The sequence below is a fragment of the Bacillus rossius genome, chromosome 1 (genome assembly GCF_032445375.1).
Source record: "Bacillus rossius redtenbacheri isolate Brsri chromosome 1, Brsri_v3, whole genome shotgun sequence".
Taxonomy (NCBI): Eukaryota; Metazoa; Arthropoda; class Insecta; order Phasmatodea; family Bacillidae; genus Bacillus; species Bacillus rossius.
In genome coordinates this window covers 116,061,626-116,079,477 of record NC_086330.1, presented here as the reverse complement: position 1 = coordinate 116,079,477, position 17,852 = coordinate 116,061,626, and the positions used below count along the sequence as shown (strand labels likewise).

The following is a 17,852-nucleotide window of genomic DNA, read 5'->3' as shown; positions in this document are numbered from 1 at the left end:
AAAAACTCTGAACTCGGCCAACCCTCGCGACTTATGAAATGGCTTGTTACACCAACAAAAAACAAAATGTATGTTTGTTTTTTTTTTGCTGTAACAATGTTAATGGTGAGAAACAAACATCTTTCAATAGCAGAATATGGGTCAACAGATTCACCTATGCATGCTCCAATATTTTCTCAAATAATGTCGCGAGACAGATACTTGTTGAGCATGCTTAATTTCTCTGAAATGAACAGCCATCAGAAAACTAGAAACTAGAGAAAAAAAATTGAAACCTATGGTTGATCTTTTGAAGAAATGCTATACTGAAAATTTTGTATCGTTTCAAAACCTGTGCATTGTGTTGTTTAAGGGCCGCTTGTCGTTCAAGCTGTACATGTAAACAAAATGCCATCGTTTTGGTGTTAGATTTTTTGGTTTTCTTTGATTTTGAAACTATGTAGTTACATTCTTCATTTTGTCATTTTCTGCAAAGTTCAAACAAATTTAGCCGATCCAGAGAATTTTGTAAATTAACCCATGTTGTCATATCTCAACAAAGGCCACTCTCTCTTTGTTGACAATTTTAACAAGTCGCCTATTATAAGGTTTTTGCATGCAAATAAAACAAATGCATGCGACACTGTAAAAAAAATAGCAAAGGAATGCCAGATCTGTCAAAACAGACCCAGGAGGAAACTTTAGCTAAACACACAGATTCACTGACAGCACTGAAGTGGCATAACAGGCATCATGTCTACATCCTTACAACAGTGCACGATGACAGTATGACAAAAACTGAAAAACTAATCACAAAACAGGCAAACAAGTTGTAAAGCTCTCTTGTGTGAATGATTACAACGTGAATATGGGAGCATGTATGAAGAAAACTGAAATAGTAATTGATATATATATATATATATATATATATATATATATATATATATATATATATATATATATATATATATATATATATATATATATATATATATATATAGAGAGAGAGAGAGAGAGCAAGCTTATTTAGTCGACATAATTCTCCTTATTGCACATGCTTTGTACATGATTAAAACTGGAAAAAAAATTTCAATTAGCTGATTTTCAGTAGCACTTAAGTACAGCAATTGCTGGAAAAATATTAAGAGACGAAAACCTCTCCAGAGGGTCGCAGATTAACTTCCAACTCCGACACACCAGTGTGCCTCACTCAGAGACACCCTTGTTCCAGCTGCAGAGAAGAAGAAAAATCCTACGAGGCACTGCCATGTCTGCAGGAATACCAAAAGAAAAGACGATAATCTCGTTATGTTTGTGATTTGTGCAGAGTTGCACTTTGTGTTGTGCCATGTTTCAGTGATTATCACACACCAAAAAACTATTGATCTGTAAAAAAAAATTATAGTGAAGTGTAAATGAAGTGAATATGAACAAAGAAAACAAAAATTTAGCAACTAACTAGTTTATTTTTTATGTATTTGGAATTTTGTTAGTTTCACTATTTTGTTAAAAATATGCCAGCACTGAGTTGTTAGAAATAACAGCCAAGTAAATAGCAGTTAAAGGGTTAAAGCTATGTTTGGTATTGCTTCTGATGATCTGGAAATTCTGAATTAATGTGTAGAAAATCTGACTGTGAAGTCTAATAGTATTGCAGCTGATGTCACCAATAATGTAATGCATAATGCTATGTAATATTGAGATTACTGAACTAATTTTGAATCTTGGTATAAGAATGTACGTAAGTCAAAATGTCGACGTGCTACAGAATTTATTTACTGTTCATTCCAGAGTAGATTTACAATCTAGTATGTAATACATGCCAATACGTAGAAACAAATGTCAACCACAAGTTCAGTAGTGTGGTAATCAAACCTAGTATGTTTTTAGATTTTTTGAATACCATAAACGAGATATTTTTTTTTGCCTACACACATTATTTTTCACATTGGAGTTGAAAACGTGTGTTTTATATTTTATCGACTGTCCAAGCTGTTATTCACAATAATTTGTTAAGGCTCATCATTGAAATCCCTCTTGGAAATGAAATCAACCATGTAGAATTGAAAACTTATCCTGTTTTTGTCCCCAGTTTATTGGAACATGGTAAATTCATGTCTCATGATTTTTGTTATGGAGCTTTGACATAAGTTATTACAGCCTATTGGAATGAGAAGATTTGTTTAGTTAATTGTAAAACACATAGTATCACTGTTTGTAAGACTGAGTTTGTACTCTATGATAGAAGCGAGCCGTCTTGTGAAACATGATTGTTTTTGGGAAAAAAATGTAATTAACTTGTGTTCAACTGTTATAAAGTTGACTAAATCTTTCTTAAACAAATATATGCAGACTATAGTCAAATTGACATCATATTTGGTTGTTAAAACACTAAAATATCTATGCCTTCTATAACTAAAACTATTACCAGAAATAGAATGATTAGTAATGCTACCTCGTGCGATTTTATATCAAATAGATTAAAAGTTCTTGCTACTGTAACTGATAGTTTGTATGTAAATGCTGTGTATCAAGTAGTTCACATTCCTGAATTTCAGTTGCATTTAAATAATCATCAAGCACAGTTGTTTGGTTGGCTACCTGCTAGTGTAACTTTAGATAAAAATGATTTTAGCTGACATCGCATAGTACAGTTTGTGGAAAACTTGGAAAATGTGAAAATTCCTGTTCTTAGTATTGTTTATTCTTGTCTGTTATGTTTAGTTTGTGGTTTAGTGAGTGTTTGATTGTAATGTTTAAGAAAAATTTTATTTTATGTAAAAAAAAGACTTACGATGCTAGGAACTCGCAAGCCTCTGCTGTGACAGTTGTAACAGAGACTGATGTAAACTAATGTGATGTACAATTACTTATATTTTGTAGTCTTGAACATTTGTTTTATTTAATTTGTCGCTGGGATGCTCCACTCTTCAAAAGGGATGGTAATTGTAAGGGAAATTAATATTGGATATATTATAAGATTTGGTTGTGCCGTTGCGAGTGTGTGGATTCGCATCATCAGCTCTGGAGACCGGTCAGTTTGCAGCAGTTTAGTCATTCAGCAGTTTGTTTGCCACTGTCGGAGGAAGCGCTGACGTGCAGCGTGTGTGAGCACTCGGTGGGGTAGGCCACCGCGAGGAGAGAGCGTTACGAACCGAAGGCAAGTGAAGGGTAGAGTAACATATCGGCATCAACTGATGGTTGTAAAAAGACGTATTTAAGACAGACTTTAGAAGTACTTTGGTAGAGGTTAACTTGTGGATAGTGAGGCTGTACTGCACTCAGGTCACGAAAGCTGAAGGTCTCTGGTTTAAAGCTAAAGAGAGTAGGAGCACCTACCGTCAATCTATAAAGTACAAATCGGTGTTAAAGGAATAAATAGAGTGATTAATGAACCAAACAAGCAGGGAGTAGTATTTGAGTGCACTTTCTGGACTAAGGCGATACATAATCAATAAGTGCGAAGATACAGAATCCCACCCGATACAGTCCTGACCTTTCACACTTACCTAATCCCCATTCCTTCCCCATCCCCTTCGTTCCAGCATTTAATGTGGTGGTGTCGGAAACTAAGGTCACACCCACCCAGCCAGAAGGATAACATTTACATTACAGTACGAATGATGAACGATGTAATTTTAAAATTTACCAAAATATAATACTTACTAGTACGTTTCTGCATAAATTATTTAATTTTGTCCTCAGTATTACAGCATAATAAATATACTACTATACTCTATAAAAAAAACGTGTACTTTCACAAGCGCAACTCAACTACAAATTAACCACGTCTAGACTCGGACTCAAAGGTATAAATTCTGAATTAGGCTCAAACCAAAAATTTGCAGAATTGTCTATCTCTAATAACATAAAAAGGATTCATAGTACTGTAGATAAAGTTAATCAACATACAGTTAACTGTTTTTATGAGTGTTAGGCCCTAAGTCCTTACAGCCTTTGTGACTCAATAGAACTTGGCTTTGGCCAATTGTTGAAGTCAACATTTTTTGGCCTGGTGTAATTATTATTGTGGCAGTTGTGGTCTCCAGCTTGACATTATCAGTCGTTTCCTTCTGGAGCTTATTATAAGAGAAAAGAGTTAAATATAGACATTTCATTGATTCTAATGCTGATGTCGATTCTTACTTAAATTCCCGGCTGGATTCCGCTTTTGAACCATTGATTTACAAAATTAGCGGCACAATATTTTATGTGTCATGTGACAGCTAAGGAAGCAAGTTGTCTTATATGGCTTAGAAATAAAATAGAAATAAATAATTTTAAAAAACACAGTTTTTAGTACAATACACACAGTACATTTCAATACTGTGTACCAATAGAATAAAAAACCTAATATGTGGCTATTATACATAACAAATATTTACAAATTAACACCCTTCCCTAGACATTAAAGCAGGGGCGGGTCCAGGATGACTTAAGGAGGGGCTGCATTGTTATTTGAAAGAAAACAATGCATTAATTTTTGACATAAACGACTGTCATCTGTTTCCTTACTCATATACAGTATACATCATAAGTGTTTATCAAACAGTATTTTTATCTTTTTATTAATTTTTTCTCTCCATATATTTACTTTTATATTCACTTAAAAGAATTGAAAAACTCGACAAACACCATTAACAAAATCCAGACACACATAATGTTAACTTTCATATCTACAAATAAGAAAGAATTTTAATACACCTAAGTGATTATTCAAAACAGCACTCACAAAAACTTTGTTGTGGTGTTCTTATGATGCATATGATATGTAAATATATACTGATTAAAATTTCAAGTGATATATCAATTTCTTCTTTACATGTGCTATAAAAGAGTACGACATTTTTTTTTATTTAGCAGATCACATATAATATAAATGGTATACACATTAACATTGCTTGAAGACTATAAAAACACAGTTCCTTACACTTTAGTTCCTGCAAGCACTAACTAGCAAACTACCGACATTTCCAACATATATTAAATTACACAGTTTATTTTAATATATGAAGCAGACATTTTATTCAGTGCTATGAAAAAATTTTTACATTTTAAAAATTAATTGTAGTTAGAATTTCAAATCAAATTAAAGCCTGCAATTTCCACATAGTGCAAACCTATCAAATGTATTGTCAATTTACATAGGAGTGTCGCGATGAGTTGCTTATACTTCACCCTGTGCTTGAGCTAGTCTACGGACCATCAAGTTTTATTGAGGCGCACATAGAAAGCACCATCCATTCCATTGGGGTGCACTCAAGAACGGCACTTACTAAAGAGATACCATGTTCGACTAAAGAATTTTCTGGCCCACAAAAACAGATGCTGGAGACATAAAAGTGATATCTACAGACATATCTTGTTACTTTAATAACAGAACATCCTTGGATCTGACTGCATTAAAATGATAATAGTCAGGATAAATAAAATTCTAATTACTAGTACACAATGAAGTTTTAAATAACTTCAGCCACATATAGCTAAAATTTTTAAAAAATTATTGAAAATAACTACTAAAAATTATTTTAACTAAGTTGAAAAATAGGTTTTGGGTTCTTTGTGTATATGTGTAACAGAATGTCCACCGTCCTGGGAGTATTAAATTATATTTATTTGTATAGGTTTTTCAAGGTTGTCACATTGAATGTTAAGATTTATTTAAACTAAAATAAATTACAATATTGTGTAAGTATATAGTCAAATTATAATAAAGTATTTGTCCTGAAAATAATTTGGTAGATTTACATGGTGCCTTGAACATGAAAATATCAATTAAGGTATTAATTTTAACAGGTTTCTTCTAGAAAAACTTATCACTTGAATTAAACTTTTCAATGACTCAATTTCACTCGTATGACTTCTAACCCAGTGCCCTTGCACTTCTACTGCTGTGAAAGGTATGGTTAGCTTTGCGTCTGGAACATATTTTAGTAATAATAGAAAAAAATAGAAGAAAAATAATCCGAGCATCACTTAACAGTGTAGTTTGTTATGTGAGGATCTCTATTTTAGGGTTTTCCATAAATTGAGTTCCTCCAGTTTTTTACATGTTAAATCACATATTACTGTATGCCCAAAGTTTTAAAATTTTTGCGCCCGTAGTTGTTTATGGTGGATGAAAATTGAAGTAAGAAAAAGGATGCAAAAAAGGAGGCAAACCACTACAGCAAGCAGGTGTTATCTGTTCACATCCCACGTGGAAGGTGGGGCAGTAAACAACAAAGATAAAAACTGGTAACAGCTTGCCAAATACAACCAACACTTATGGATTTAATACAGTTTTTTGGACATATGCCATTGCAGTTTTGCACTGTTTATCATGGAAAAATATCATCTTGTTTGTAGAGAGCTGTTTGTATTAGGTACTTACAGACATCTGGTGTGTTAGCTCTTTCATGCTGTATGGTTTGTGACCACAGACAGCCGAGAACCAGAACCTGCTGTGTGGCCAAGGAGCAGTTGAAACATTGGCTGCCTTGCTCTGCTCTCCACACTACAGAGTTCAGATGCCAACAGTTTTGTGTTTGGCCAACATGTGCTACAAGAATACTGAAGTGTCTGCTGAAGTTGCTACCACCAGGTACGGTAACATCTCAACTTACAAAACAGGTCACGTTGTGTACATCAATATTTTTTCTTAAATCGATGCACACTCAAAATTGGATTTATAAATGTTAATAATTGAGTAGTAAATATTTTGATTAGGTTGCACTGAAGTGTCCCCTGCTAGAAAATCTATTTTTTGCTAATTGAAAATCATTTACTTAATATACTGACATGTTAAAAGTAAAATTATAGCCTACTGTGCCAATGAGTGAGTGAGTATATATAAAAAATTGTTATTTGGCATAACATTGGCACTTGACAATATTGTATTTTGTCATTGAAAGTATGAGAAATTATTTTCTTTTAATAGTATTTTAACATTTGAGGTGGTTATGTGTTACAGTTAAAATAATACCTCATAAGTGCAAATACTAGTATGTAAAAGATGATTAAAAATATTAGTGAATATGTGGTCATAATGTAAGATCACAATTGAAATGTTTGGGAACCACTGGTTCAAAGATTGCGATATCTCATTTGTCACAAAGTGAAGTTTTCTCGGAATGTGCTACACACTTCCTCAGCGTTGTTCTGGCGGAATGTTCTAGCAGGATAATGTCTCTCTGATTGGTCAAGTCTCTAATGGACCCAAAATATCACATCGCTCCACCCTGAGCCTGTCTTGTTGAACGGTAGAACATGTTAGTCCTGAGGCAGATCCATCTTTCACCAGCAACAGATTTTGGATTGTCTTTTAAGATCTGGAGATCTCTTCTGTGGAAGGATTGGCAGTACCTTCAGTGCCACGGCATTGTGTTGCACTTGGTAGCATCTCTCCTGGCTGGTTTCAATACAATAACCTTCTTCAACTCTTAAAATATATTATAAATATAGTTAAATTTTTGAGTTAGCTGGTCAGCTTTATCTTTTCTAGTGTTTTTTTGTGTTGAGGAACATTGTTTTCAATATAAATATTTGTATTAAATGAGCTTTCCTGTTCTGCTCAGCTTTGGTGGAAAGTGCATCCCAGACTTGTTGGTGGGGTTGATGGCAAGAGACAAGCCCAGTGAAATGCAGATGGCAGCTGCAAAATGCCTAACGTACCTGCATCGAGCCAAAGCAATAAGTGCTGAAGACCCCAAAATTGTGTTCAAGACTCTGCCATGCTTGGTGAGTTGCTGAAGATCTTAAGTTAAAATCTTTAGGATGTACACTGTAGGTTATCACACAATTTTTTGTTAGTGGTACTTTAATGCAGACACTGATTATTGACTAATTTTGGTATATATTGAGAGGTAGATATTGACTCAGTTCCTACAACTAGACAAACTTATATTTTACAGACACTTATGGTTCTCCATAATTTGTCTGTACAACTAGTTTAACTGTACAAACAGATTTTACCAGACTTTTACCAATTTGGACTACCTGAATGTGACAATTTCATCAAAACTGCTTAATTGATTTTACCAGACTTTTACCCATTTGGACTACCTGAATGTGACAATTGCATCAAAACTGCTTAATTTGCTTCAGTATGGATACATATTTATTTACCTTTTCTTGGGTGTGAAATATATAAAAATATTCAAAGTTTTTATCACCATAATAAAATTACATTTATTTTTCTTAAAAAAATTATAATTTCTCATATGTCAATTTCCAGTTCCATTGAATTATATTCTAAGAAGTATCTATTATAAAATTTATTTAGTAGTTGTCTTTATAGATAGGTCCCCAAAAAGGAAGGGGGGGGGGGAAATAGTACATTAATATTACGCAAAGAATATGCAGCAGATTTTTTTTATTTATGAAAATTATTTCACTTTATAAAAATGTTTCTTCTAAATATTAAAAAAATATTGATGTGTGCAAAACTGTTGCATTTGGTATAAAGAACAAAAGTACACCTGGACATTAAATTTTTTCTGAAGAATATATTTATAAATTGTGTTTGTATATTTTTAATTTACAGTACCATGGTAGTTCTAATCTTGTTCCTCTTATCATGGAAAGCTGCCATAGTTTATGAGTGTTGTCAGGATACTTTTCATCCCTTAGCACATAACATGAACCTAATGTTTCTGATAATCAATTTTCTTTAATTTTAAGTGTTACGTCGCTTCGATGGCGAAGGTCATTAATTAGAAAAAGCAACTCGCAACACAGACAAGGGATATTGGGACAGGAAGTCGTTCATGGCCTTTGGCCAGTATTTGCCTGGAATGATTTTGGGAAACCATGGAAGGTGAAGGAACCAGGCTAGTCGGGTCCGTGCGCAGGTGCGGCTCTGCAAGAAGGACCACCCGTGCGAGCAGCGAGTGGTGGCTGCGGAGACGCTCGCCTACCTCACGGAGGTGGACACGGAGTTGCAGCGCCTGGCCTCGGTCTCGAACCACCTGGTGCCCGCGCTGGCCGAGTTCCTGCGGCACCAGCCCGACCCCCCTCTCCACCCCAACCACGCTGCCGCGCGACTGGAGGAGGAGGTGCGGGTGGCCCAGGACCTCAAGCAGGCTGCCTTCAAGGTACACCATACAGTCTTCAGCCTTCGTAGACCATCGAATCTCCAGTATTTGGAAGATTTGAGAGTCAAAGGAAAAAAGTTTTAGAAAAGTATTGGAGGAAACATAGTACTGTACTTTTAATTCATAACTATGTAAATAAACTTAACCTTATACGTTGATTCAGGAAAATTAATTTGCAAAACAAATATTTAAGGGATTGAATATTGCAACATCATAGTAATAATTTTTTTTTTATTTCTTGTACATTATTTTATTCTTGACCTCTGAAACATAGATTTGAATTAGAGGTATAGATCCGAGGTACTCTTTCTGATTCTAATTCGAGAAAATTGAGATTTGACCCATCACAATGTAACTTTCTAGACCTCCGGCTAGCCTACATTGGTCTAGAGTGCACATTCATGAACTCTTGAAGAAACTAATTGAGTGTTGAAAAACCATAAAGTTCCTAAAATAACTGTTACTGTTGATTATTGGTTACTGAAAATGTTTCTCTCGGACACAAGCCCTTTTTTTACCGTTTTTTTTCTGTTGCAAAAATTCATAGGTCATGTCAAAGAACAAATTGCGTCACACAAAACAACTTGTAACGTACGCTGGGCTTCAGACAAACACTCAAAAAAAAAAAAGTAAAAAATAATGCCTTGGAAGCGTCAGCCCACAAACAAAAACAATTATTATCACAGAGGTGCCCAGACGTCATACAAAGGAATTTACTAGAAACTCTAGGAGGCTATGTGGATCGAGGATGAATAATAATGAAATAAAAAAATGATGGTTTGATTTATATAACTGGCCTTTTACTAAAATTATTTACTTAGCTTTTTCTTCACTTTTATCTTTATCTTTAAGTGCAGGGGCAACAAAATACATATAAAAGTAAAACAACCGTATCTCTTAAACTTGACCCTGGTTTTACGTGAGCTCGCAGGCTCAAAAGAAAGACATTTACATTTTTTTTTTAATTTGCTTTTGAAATGAACTTAACCAAATCCGATGTCCTGAAAACTGGCGGTCCTGGCACCGGAGGTTTCTGTAGATTGAAGTCCAGAAGAATTCGATTTATGAAGAAACTGGTATGTTGACCGGTGTGGGGAGAAAACTTGTGACAGCATGAGCCCAATCACGGACTGCTAATTTTGGCTATCAAGTTCCATTCTAATACTTGTATCCAATTCTTGAACCCCGCCTGTAACCAAAGTCCCAAATTGCTTAGACTGGTTAACAGGCGGCTAAGGCTGGGCAAGACTATGCCAGGGAAAAGCAAAAAAGACGGGGGGGGGGGGGGGGGGGGGGGGAAGTGAAGATATGACGACCACTTACCCAAAACAAACAGCGGGGTGAAGTCACGTTAGCTGGCTCCAGGAGTATAGTTGGCAACTCCCGGCGCGGAAGTCCGCGGTAGCCATGACGAGAGAAGAAAAAAAATTTAGATGAAAAAAACAAACTAGTACGGGCAGCCAATTTTAGAAATAAGAAAAATAAGGCATCAATGCCTTGACGTTCCAGACTACATGACGTAGTGTCAAGTCTTGGAAATAATACTGAGGTGTACTCTCGCGAATCGCGACGCGTGGTCCGTACTGTCCAGATGCTGCCCGCCGAATGTTTAAAAATGGCGTCGGCGTGCCTAATTAAAGAAAGTTAGTGCGCCCATACAAGGTGGGATGGGGGGGGGGGGGGGAGAGGTTAATGGCCTGAAGGTATCCGAAGATGCCCGAAGGGGCGAAGCAGACTGCAAAAGCGCTCGCCGCGCGCTCACCAGGGATAAACTAAGGTCGCAATCGCACCGCGACTGCTTCCAAAGTCGATTATGACAAGCTGTCTCATATGGGAGCGATGAGTTGTGTGCTCTGGCAGCCAAGATGAGAAACTGGCTGGAGGGTCACAGAAACATCCGCTAGAGTGCACTGAGCGCACTCGCAACCAGCGGACAGAGCAAGGTTAGGGATTTTAGCCGCCGCTAGGCCTGTCTGAGGGCTCTGTCGGACAAGGGCGTATGTCCTTGGAGAGACCATGTACCCTGCGCAGGTTCACTGGAGGTCGATGCTCCGGGTTGAAGTTCCCAAGAAGCCACAGGTGGGTGATAAGGGAAGGGGGGTTAAAACTTGCTAAGTCGCCTGGAAAAATCGTCATGTGGACCATCTCAAGGTGTCGCCGAGGACTGCAATATGCTCCTCGACGTGCTGCCAAACATTTTACCTATGCTTGCCTCTGAGAAATGAAAGCTGCTATCGCGGGGCTTGGGGTAGCGTTCGCTAGCACAAAAAGTCATACTGTTACAGGAAAAAAACGTGATGCAAACAGCGGCCGAGATGCTGCGATAACCAATAGTCAGCAAAAGTATCTAATTAGGCCTGCAAACAAGCGCAGGTGCACTGGGTTGCACAAGATCAAGTCGGAGAGTACAGTAATGGAAAAAAAATTAAATGATATTAAAAATGCAACTTTATTTTTGGGTTTCCTTCTTTAAAAATGAAAAATGAAACTTAAAATTCAAAACTTGTGCCCAAAAATTATGATAAACGGCACATACTCCCTCCTCTTTTAAGCGGAAGCTTATGTCTAACATACCAAACAGATAACTTATGGGAGTACTAGAATCACCTATCTCCAACTACTTACATATGTACCGCGCGCGTGGCAAAAGGAATAGTGAAAACTCTTACGCTCTAATACTAAACAAACTTATCCTAAGTAACCACTTAAATATATTACATCTTAACATTATCACTCTTATTTCTATTACCATGGATTTTTATTTAACTTATTTTCTAATTATTCTTAATATTAGTACCTGTTTTTTTTTTTTGGGAAGTTTTAACATTTAACAATGTTAGGCATGCCGTAGTTTTTAGAGAAGCTCCTGAGATCGGAGTCTTGAAAGAATTTAACACATCTATTTCATATTAGCGTGTTTTTCTTCAATTGGGAGACGTGCGCTCTGGTCACGAATTTTCCGGAGCTGGGATCAGCTAGGCTAGCTGTCACCGGCGTTAAGGCCGTCCCTGGTCCAGCGACTTGATAGGGAATTGTAGGTTAAAAAGTGTTTTCTACATCTTCTACAATTTTTCAAATAAAAATTTCGTACTTGGCTTGTTTGCTGCAGTTTTACAACAGAAATCATCTGTCAGATTAATATTGTAGAAAAAGTATTGATAAGTATTTTATTTTACGTTTTTAAAATTAAGGAAAACCGAAAAAGTGGTCTAAAAAACAGGCTGTAAGATATACAAATATTTAGAGTCTGCAGAATTTTTCCTTTTAAAGTAAAGATAAAAAAAGTAAGCGGTGGCATACTGCTAACTTTATTAGAACAAGAAATATTTCGTATTTTGCATTTTCAGCTATTTTTTCTGGCCGCGAGTAGGTTCACTTGCGCCTGTCTTGCGCGCGGGAGCGTGCAGCCGGCTGCCGTGTTGCCATTACTTCGGACCCATCCTCGGCTAACGGAATCTGACCCCACCTCCTCCGTGCCAGTAAATAATCTGAATGGTGTGGAGTACTGTGTCAACGACGAGAAGAAAGCTAAGAACAGTGCTATCAATTCAGAGATGCATGGATGTGCTGCGAAAAGCTAAAGGTTTGAAGAGAAGGTGAACCCAAATTTTTTATAGTTTTAATTATTTCTTCCATTTACTGTAAAGTGTGTTTGGGCAAAAAATATTTTGCTCCATAATGTGCTTAACAAAAACTTCCAATTTTTTTCAATTTGAAATGTAATCAAGTGACGCTTTGCAAACTAAACTATCCTGATTCAAGAAATGTGATTATTTTTATGTAAGTGTAAGTTAGGCAAAAAATCCTCAGCTTAAAAGTAAGAGTAAACAAACAGTTCTACGTGGAAAATTATATTTGGTAAGCATGAAAACAAGTTAATTTTCAACCGACTTAAAAATAGGAGGTTCTCAATTCGGTTGTATTGCTTTCATTCACGTGAGTATTATACTGTCCAAGCCAAATTGTTAGTTACAATTAGCCAACTTTTAAATTAATTGCTGCTTATAAAAAATATTGTGTCTTACAATTCAATACATATTATTTCAGTTCCTATGTGTAAGACTTAAAAAATTAACATGGCTACGTTGGGTAATTCAACCCATATTCAGCGACAAACTTAATTTCTTAGCACCATTCGTTACTCCGTCAATAATTTTTACTTAATTCGTCTACCCTGAGAATCTCAGTGCACTAGCTCTGAGATAGCAAAAATTTGGAGATAGTTTCTCTCTTCCCCCCCCCCCCCCCTCCCTTTTTGTTGGAGTTCAAGACAATGTGAACCAAAAGTGGAAACTTGAAACTTGTACCTTAGATAGGTTAAATATACTTTACATATTTTGGAACAACTTAGATTCGCTGTGCGAAAAGTTTCATAATAGATTTCATACTTGCATGCTAATGTTTACATTAAATAAAAGGCTCAGTAGATTAAGCAGCCGGTAGGTACATATACCATTGTATTATTACATAACATTTTAAGTTGTTCTGTTCTTCGGAGGAGAAAGAATAATTGTAAATTTTTAGACGACTTTATGAATGTAACTTAAAGATAAATCCCTTTATCAGTCATTATTTTGTTTTTACTTAGGAAGCTACATTGAATGAATCCACATAGCAATGAGACAACAGTTTGAAAATCTTATTAGTTGCCTAAAAATGAGTATTTTATTTAATTTTAGTATACCAATATTAGTCACAAAAAATAGAAAATGTATTGGGGTGTGCGGATATTCGTAAACACGAATAGTTGCGCAGTTATTTATGAACTATTCACATTCGGAAGTCGAATATCAAAGATTAAAATTGCTAATATTTACAGGCACATCTGTAGTTGCTGGTTGTTACTCAGGTGAAGCCAAACTTCTCTTTTTTCATAAGATATTATAGTCATCATTACTTATTTGCTGATATACAGTAGACTCTTAATCATACGACACTTCGCGATTCCAGGTAAAAGCATCGTTATTGTCATTTGGACTAGTTTTGACAATCCTCGATCTAACCTAATAAAACATTTTTTTTTCTTGAATCCGTATTCAACCTTCTCTAGCACAAAAATAATACACTGTTATATCTAACTATTTATTTCCCTTAATAGATGGCTGTCTTATGAAAAAACACTGATAACCTACAAGTACATGTAGGACCTGAATTGATACCAAAACAAGCCGTGACACGTGACCGTTCGTCTGGCAGCTAGCATCTACGGGAACAATATCAGCATTCAAATAATGCAGGGTATATTTAACGCAATATTACCTCACACACTGTGTGTATGGCAGTCCTCACCACCGCTATGTGCCCAGTCGTATTGTGACGCTCCGCAAAAACGGTTGCTTTTTTCGTTATAATAATAATACGTGGAAGTAAAAATGGCAGTTACAGTTATAGACTCTGGTTTCTACCTACTGATTACTTTTTGGTAACCAATGAACGTTTTAAGATAAACACGTTTTAAATAGCGAAACTAAACAGATTTACATACAAACACATTTACGTATAAATATACGCGTTACAAGATGATAACACCATCTCTTAGCACTCGCCGCCCACGACCGTGCTACCACATTCGTGAAATGTCAGCCTTCACTTGACACTCCTGGAAAGAGATCTACAGAACTATCAGGAGATTGCTGCTACTTTCGCCACTTTCGGGCAGCTGGAGGAATGTCTGCCTCAAGTGGTGTGGGTATGTACGTGTGAGGACGCCCAGTGACAACACGAAACGAAGCGCTGAATCTCAACAGTGGGACGCTGGCTGGTAGTATAGTACTCTTGAAGAGGATCTCAACACGCGGCACCCATGAGTGCAACAAGTTATTTTCCAGCCTACTTCCTTCAAATTTTACAAATTCTCAACTCCCCCCCCCTCCGTTATTCATTGCGGGCATGGAATTTGGATTTTAATTTTAATTTTAAAAAGTACAACACTGCACTTTTTAATATTTATATCTGAGAAATGTGCATATTAATGATGTTTACATTGCTTCAATAGGTTAATGAACATGGTACAATTATCACTTTGTCTGCAAAAGTTAATATAGTATTACTATTTTCACATGTGTTCTGTATTGTTATGTATCTATCTAAGTGAAAATGTAAGATAATTTTTCGACCTTGAAATTATTCGCAATAAATTAAAATAAATTCATGTTCGATTCAAAATTTTCGACCACCAAAATACACTATTCGCACAACCCTATAATGTGATAAGATTTGTGTAGTGAAATATGTGTACATGTGATTTGCATAAGTTTTCTTAACGCTACTACTACGATGGTTTTTTTTTTAATTTTAGTTTCGGCAAAGACAACTTTCCAAGAAAAGAAAATGATAGAGAATGGAATAAAAAACTAGCTATTGCCATAGGAAACGTAGAAAATGATACACCACATATTAGTGTCGTAGGGGACGGCGGCTGGAATAAGACTGACTGACATAGTTTCAATTTAAGTGGAGTGGTGTGTTATCTTCCTGTTTACACCAATGCTTACTCTATAGTCTGTTGTTCATAAAATAAAATATTTCAGTACTTATAACATCCAGTCAAAATGTGCATATTAACTTTTTTTTTCTTTTGAAGAATTGCATTATCAGAGCCGAAACAAACCAACTCTTGTACCTGGGAGTGAAAAGGAAGTATTGCTTCGCATGCGAATTTGCAAGACTCAAAGACAAAAAGGTGAATGAACATCTTTGCTTTAAAAACTCTAGTGGTTCAAGCACTGTAATGGAACAAACTATAATAGTAGAAGGGTTCTGCGGGAGTGTTGAGCAGCACTTGTTAAAATACTTACTTTGGTGACGGAGATTCAGTGTTTACTCTAGAATAAAGCAGCGAGTTCCTTACGGAAGGGAAGTCATAAAAATTGAGTGTGCAAACCACATTGTAAAAAAAACCCTTTTTCACAAATTTTCCAGAAATATGTCATTTCCACCATCTGCGCGTCGTTTGCTTGAATCAAGAATAGTAAGATTAAAATCCGGCGCGGCGTTAGAAAAGCAATCGAAATTGCTGGAACAACTCTTGTTGGTACATCTATCGTTCGATTGAAACTTGACATAAAAAATGGTCCACATCATGTATTCGGTTGTCACGAAAACTGCCGTGTAGAATGACTTGATGTAAGTTTTTGGACATACGCCATTGCTAAAAAATTTAGCAATGGCGTATGTCCAAAAACTTACATCAAGTCATGCACTCCCATTGCACAAATCTTTCAAAGATAATGCCGTGTAGAATACTGAAAAAGAAAAAAATACCAATGAAAATTTTGTGACATTTGTGAAAGAGTCGGGGATTATGAAAGCTATTGAAAAGGCTCTTGATCCTATGGTAATGAAATCTGATAGACTCGTACTTAACAAAACTAAAAATCAGGTTGAGCGATATATGAGTATGTTAGCTAAGTTTTCAGATGAAAAACGGGTAAACTTTGCTAAAAGAGGCTCTTATCACGCTCGTTGTATGGGAGCTGGACTGGCCCATGTCAGAGGTCCAAGGTGGCACTTCATCCCATGGAAAAACAAATTTGGTCGAAGCCCAGGAAAATACTTCCAAACAGTTTTAAAAATTAGCTGTCTCCAGTATGAAGATGGCCCTCCAAATAAAAAGAGACGACCAAACAACACTCCTGGTCCTGATTTGGAGTATGGTCCAAGTGCTGAAGACATGTGTCCTGAAGAACTTGATACAAAGATGAAGTTTATCCTCGAAAACCTGATTCGGGATGCAACAACATTAAAAAATATTCATGAGTTGGAAAGAAGGAAGTACTGTTGGTCAACACGAGAACACTAAATGGAGGGATGCTTCTATGAACAGACTTAGAGCATATAGTTTCGGTTTTGTGGTAAAAAGAACACATACATCCTGTCACTGTCTAGTAAAATAAATTTTGTATCACAGGGAGATAAATTCCAAAACCGTTCAGTTTGGATGAGTTAACGAAAATGTGGCTAAGAATATGTATTCCAAACTAAAAAACGTCGAAGTCGAAGATTGTGGCTTTTTTTTTGTACACCCAAGCTTTTCATTTCTCGGAATATCTCCAGATGTACTAGTGGCAGACTATGGTTTGCTGGAAGATAAATGCTTATTTTCAGCTGGGGACGATAAATTAAAGGACTATATTTCAAAAAAGAGAAAAAAAAAACGTTTATCGAAGAAAAACTTGGAGGTTTGAGTCTAAAGAAAACCCACTTTTTTTTTTTTCTTTCCAGATTCAAGGTCAACTTGGCGTCTGCAGTAGAAATTATTACGACTTTGTAGTTCATACGAAAAATGATTTCCATGTTGAAAGAATTTTGTTCGACAAAGAAATTTGGGAAAAACTCATGCTGTCAAAGCTACAACAGTTTTTTTTCGGAGTGCTTACTTCCAGAGATAGCAGATCCATTAAATACCCGAAGACTAAATGCGCGAGAGCCTGACTTTGTAAAAGAAGCTCAAAAATCACTAAAGAAAAACATAAAACAGATTACTTCAGTTTTGGTTTCCTAAATGATATGCATGTTTTCTTCTGTTTTTTGTATAAATTTTTTAATGGTGTCTTTCAACGGTATCATATAAATTTTTTAATGGTGTCTTTCAACGGTATCATTAATGTACATACATAAAAACTATCTTTGTGAACTCTCTGTAAAATTACACAAAAAAACTCTGGCCAGAGTAGCATTGTTTAATACAGCATTAAATTTTGTATAGTGTTTGTTCCTGTACATTTCAGGAAGTATTTAAGACATTACTTTATTAAAGTATTTAGTACAGTTAAAAAAAGTTATTTCTTATCGAGTGAA

The 17,852-nt window shown here is 35.9% G+C and overlaps 1 protein-coding gene across 9 annotated transcripts in view; it reads left to right on the top strand.

Moving 5' to 3' along the window:
- LOC134542760 (armadillo repeat-containing protein 8-like) overlaps positions 1-17,852 on the top strand; it is a 160,270-nt gene that overhangs the window by 58,474 nt on the left and 83,944 nt on the right. For all 9 annotated transcript variants that reach the window (XR_010076852.1, XR_010076851.1, XM_063387293.1 and 6 more), the window contains 3 exons: positions 6,402-6,562; positions 7,536-7,698; positions 8,811-9,053. Coding sequence is in view for 7 of the 9 variants with exons in the window: in XM_063387293.1 (XP_063243363.1) it covers positions 6,402-6,562; positions 7,536-7,698; positions 8,811-9,053 (567 nt within the window). In the remaining 2 variants the exon portion in view is untranslated. The remainder of the gene's footprint in view (positions 1-6,401; positions 6,563-7,535; positions 7,699-8,810; positions 9,054-17,852) is intronic.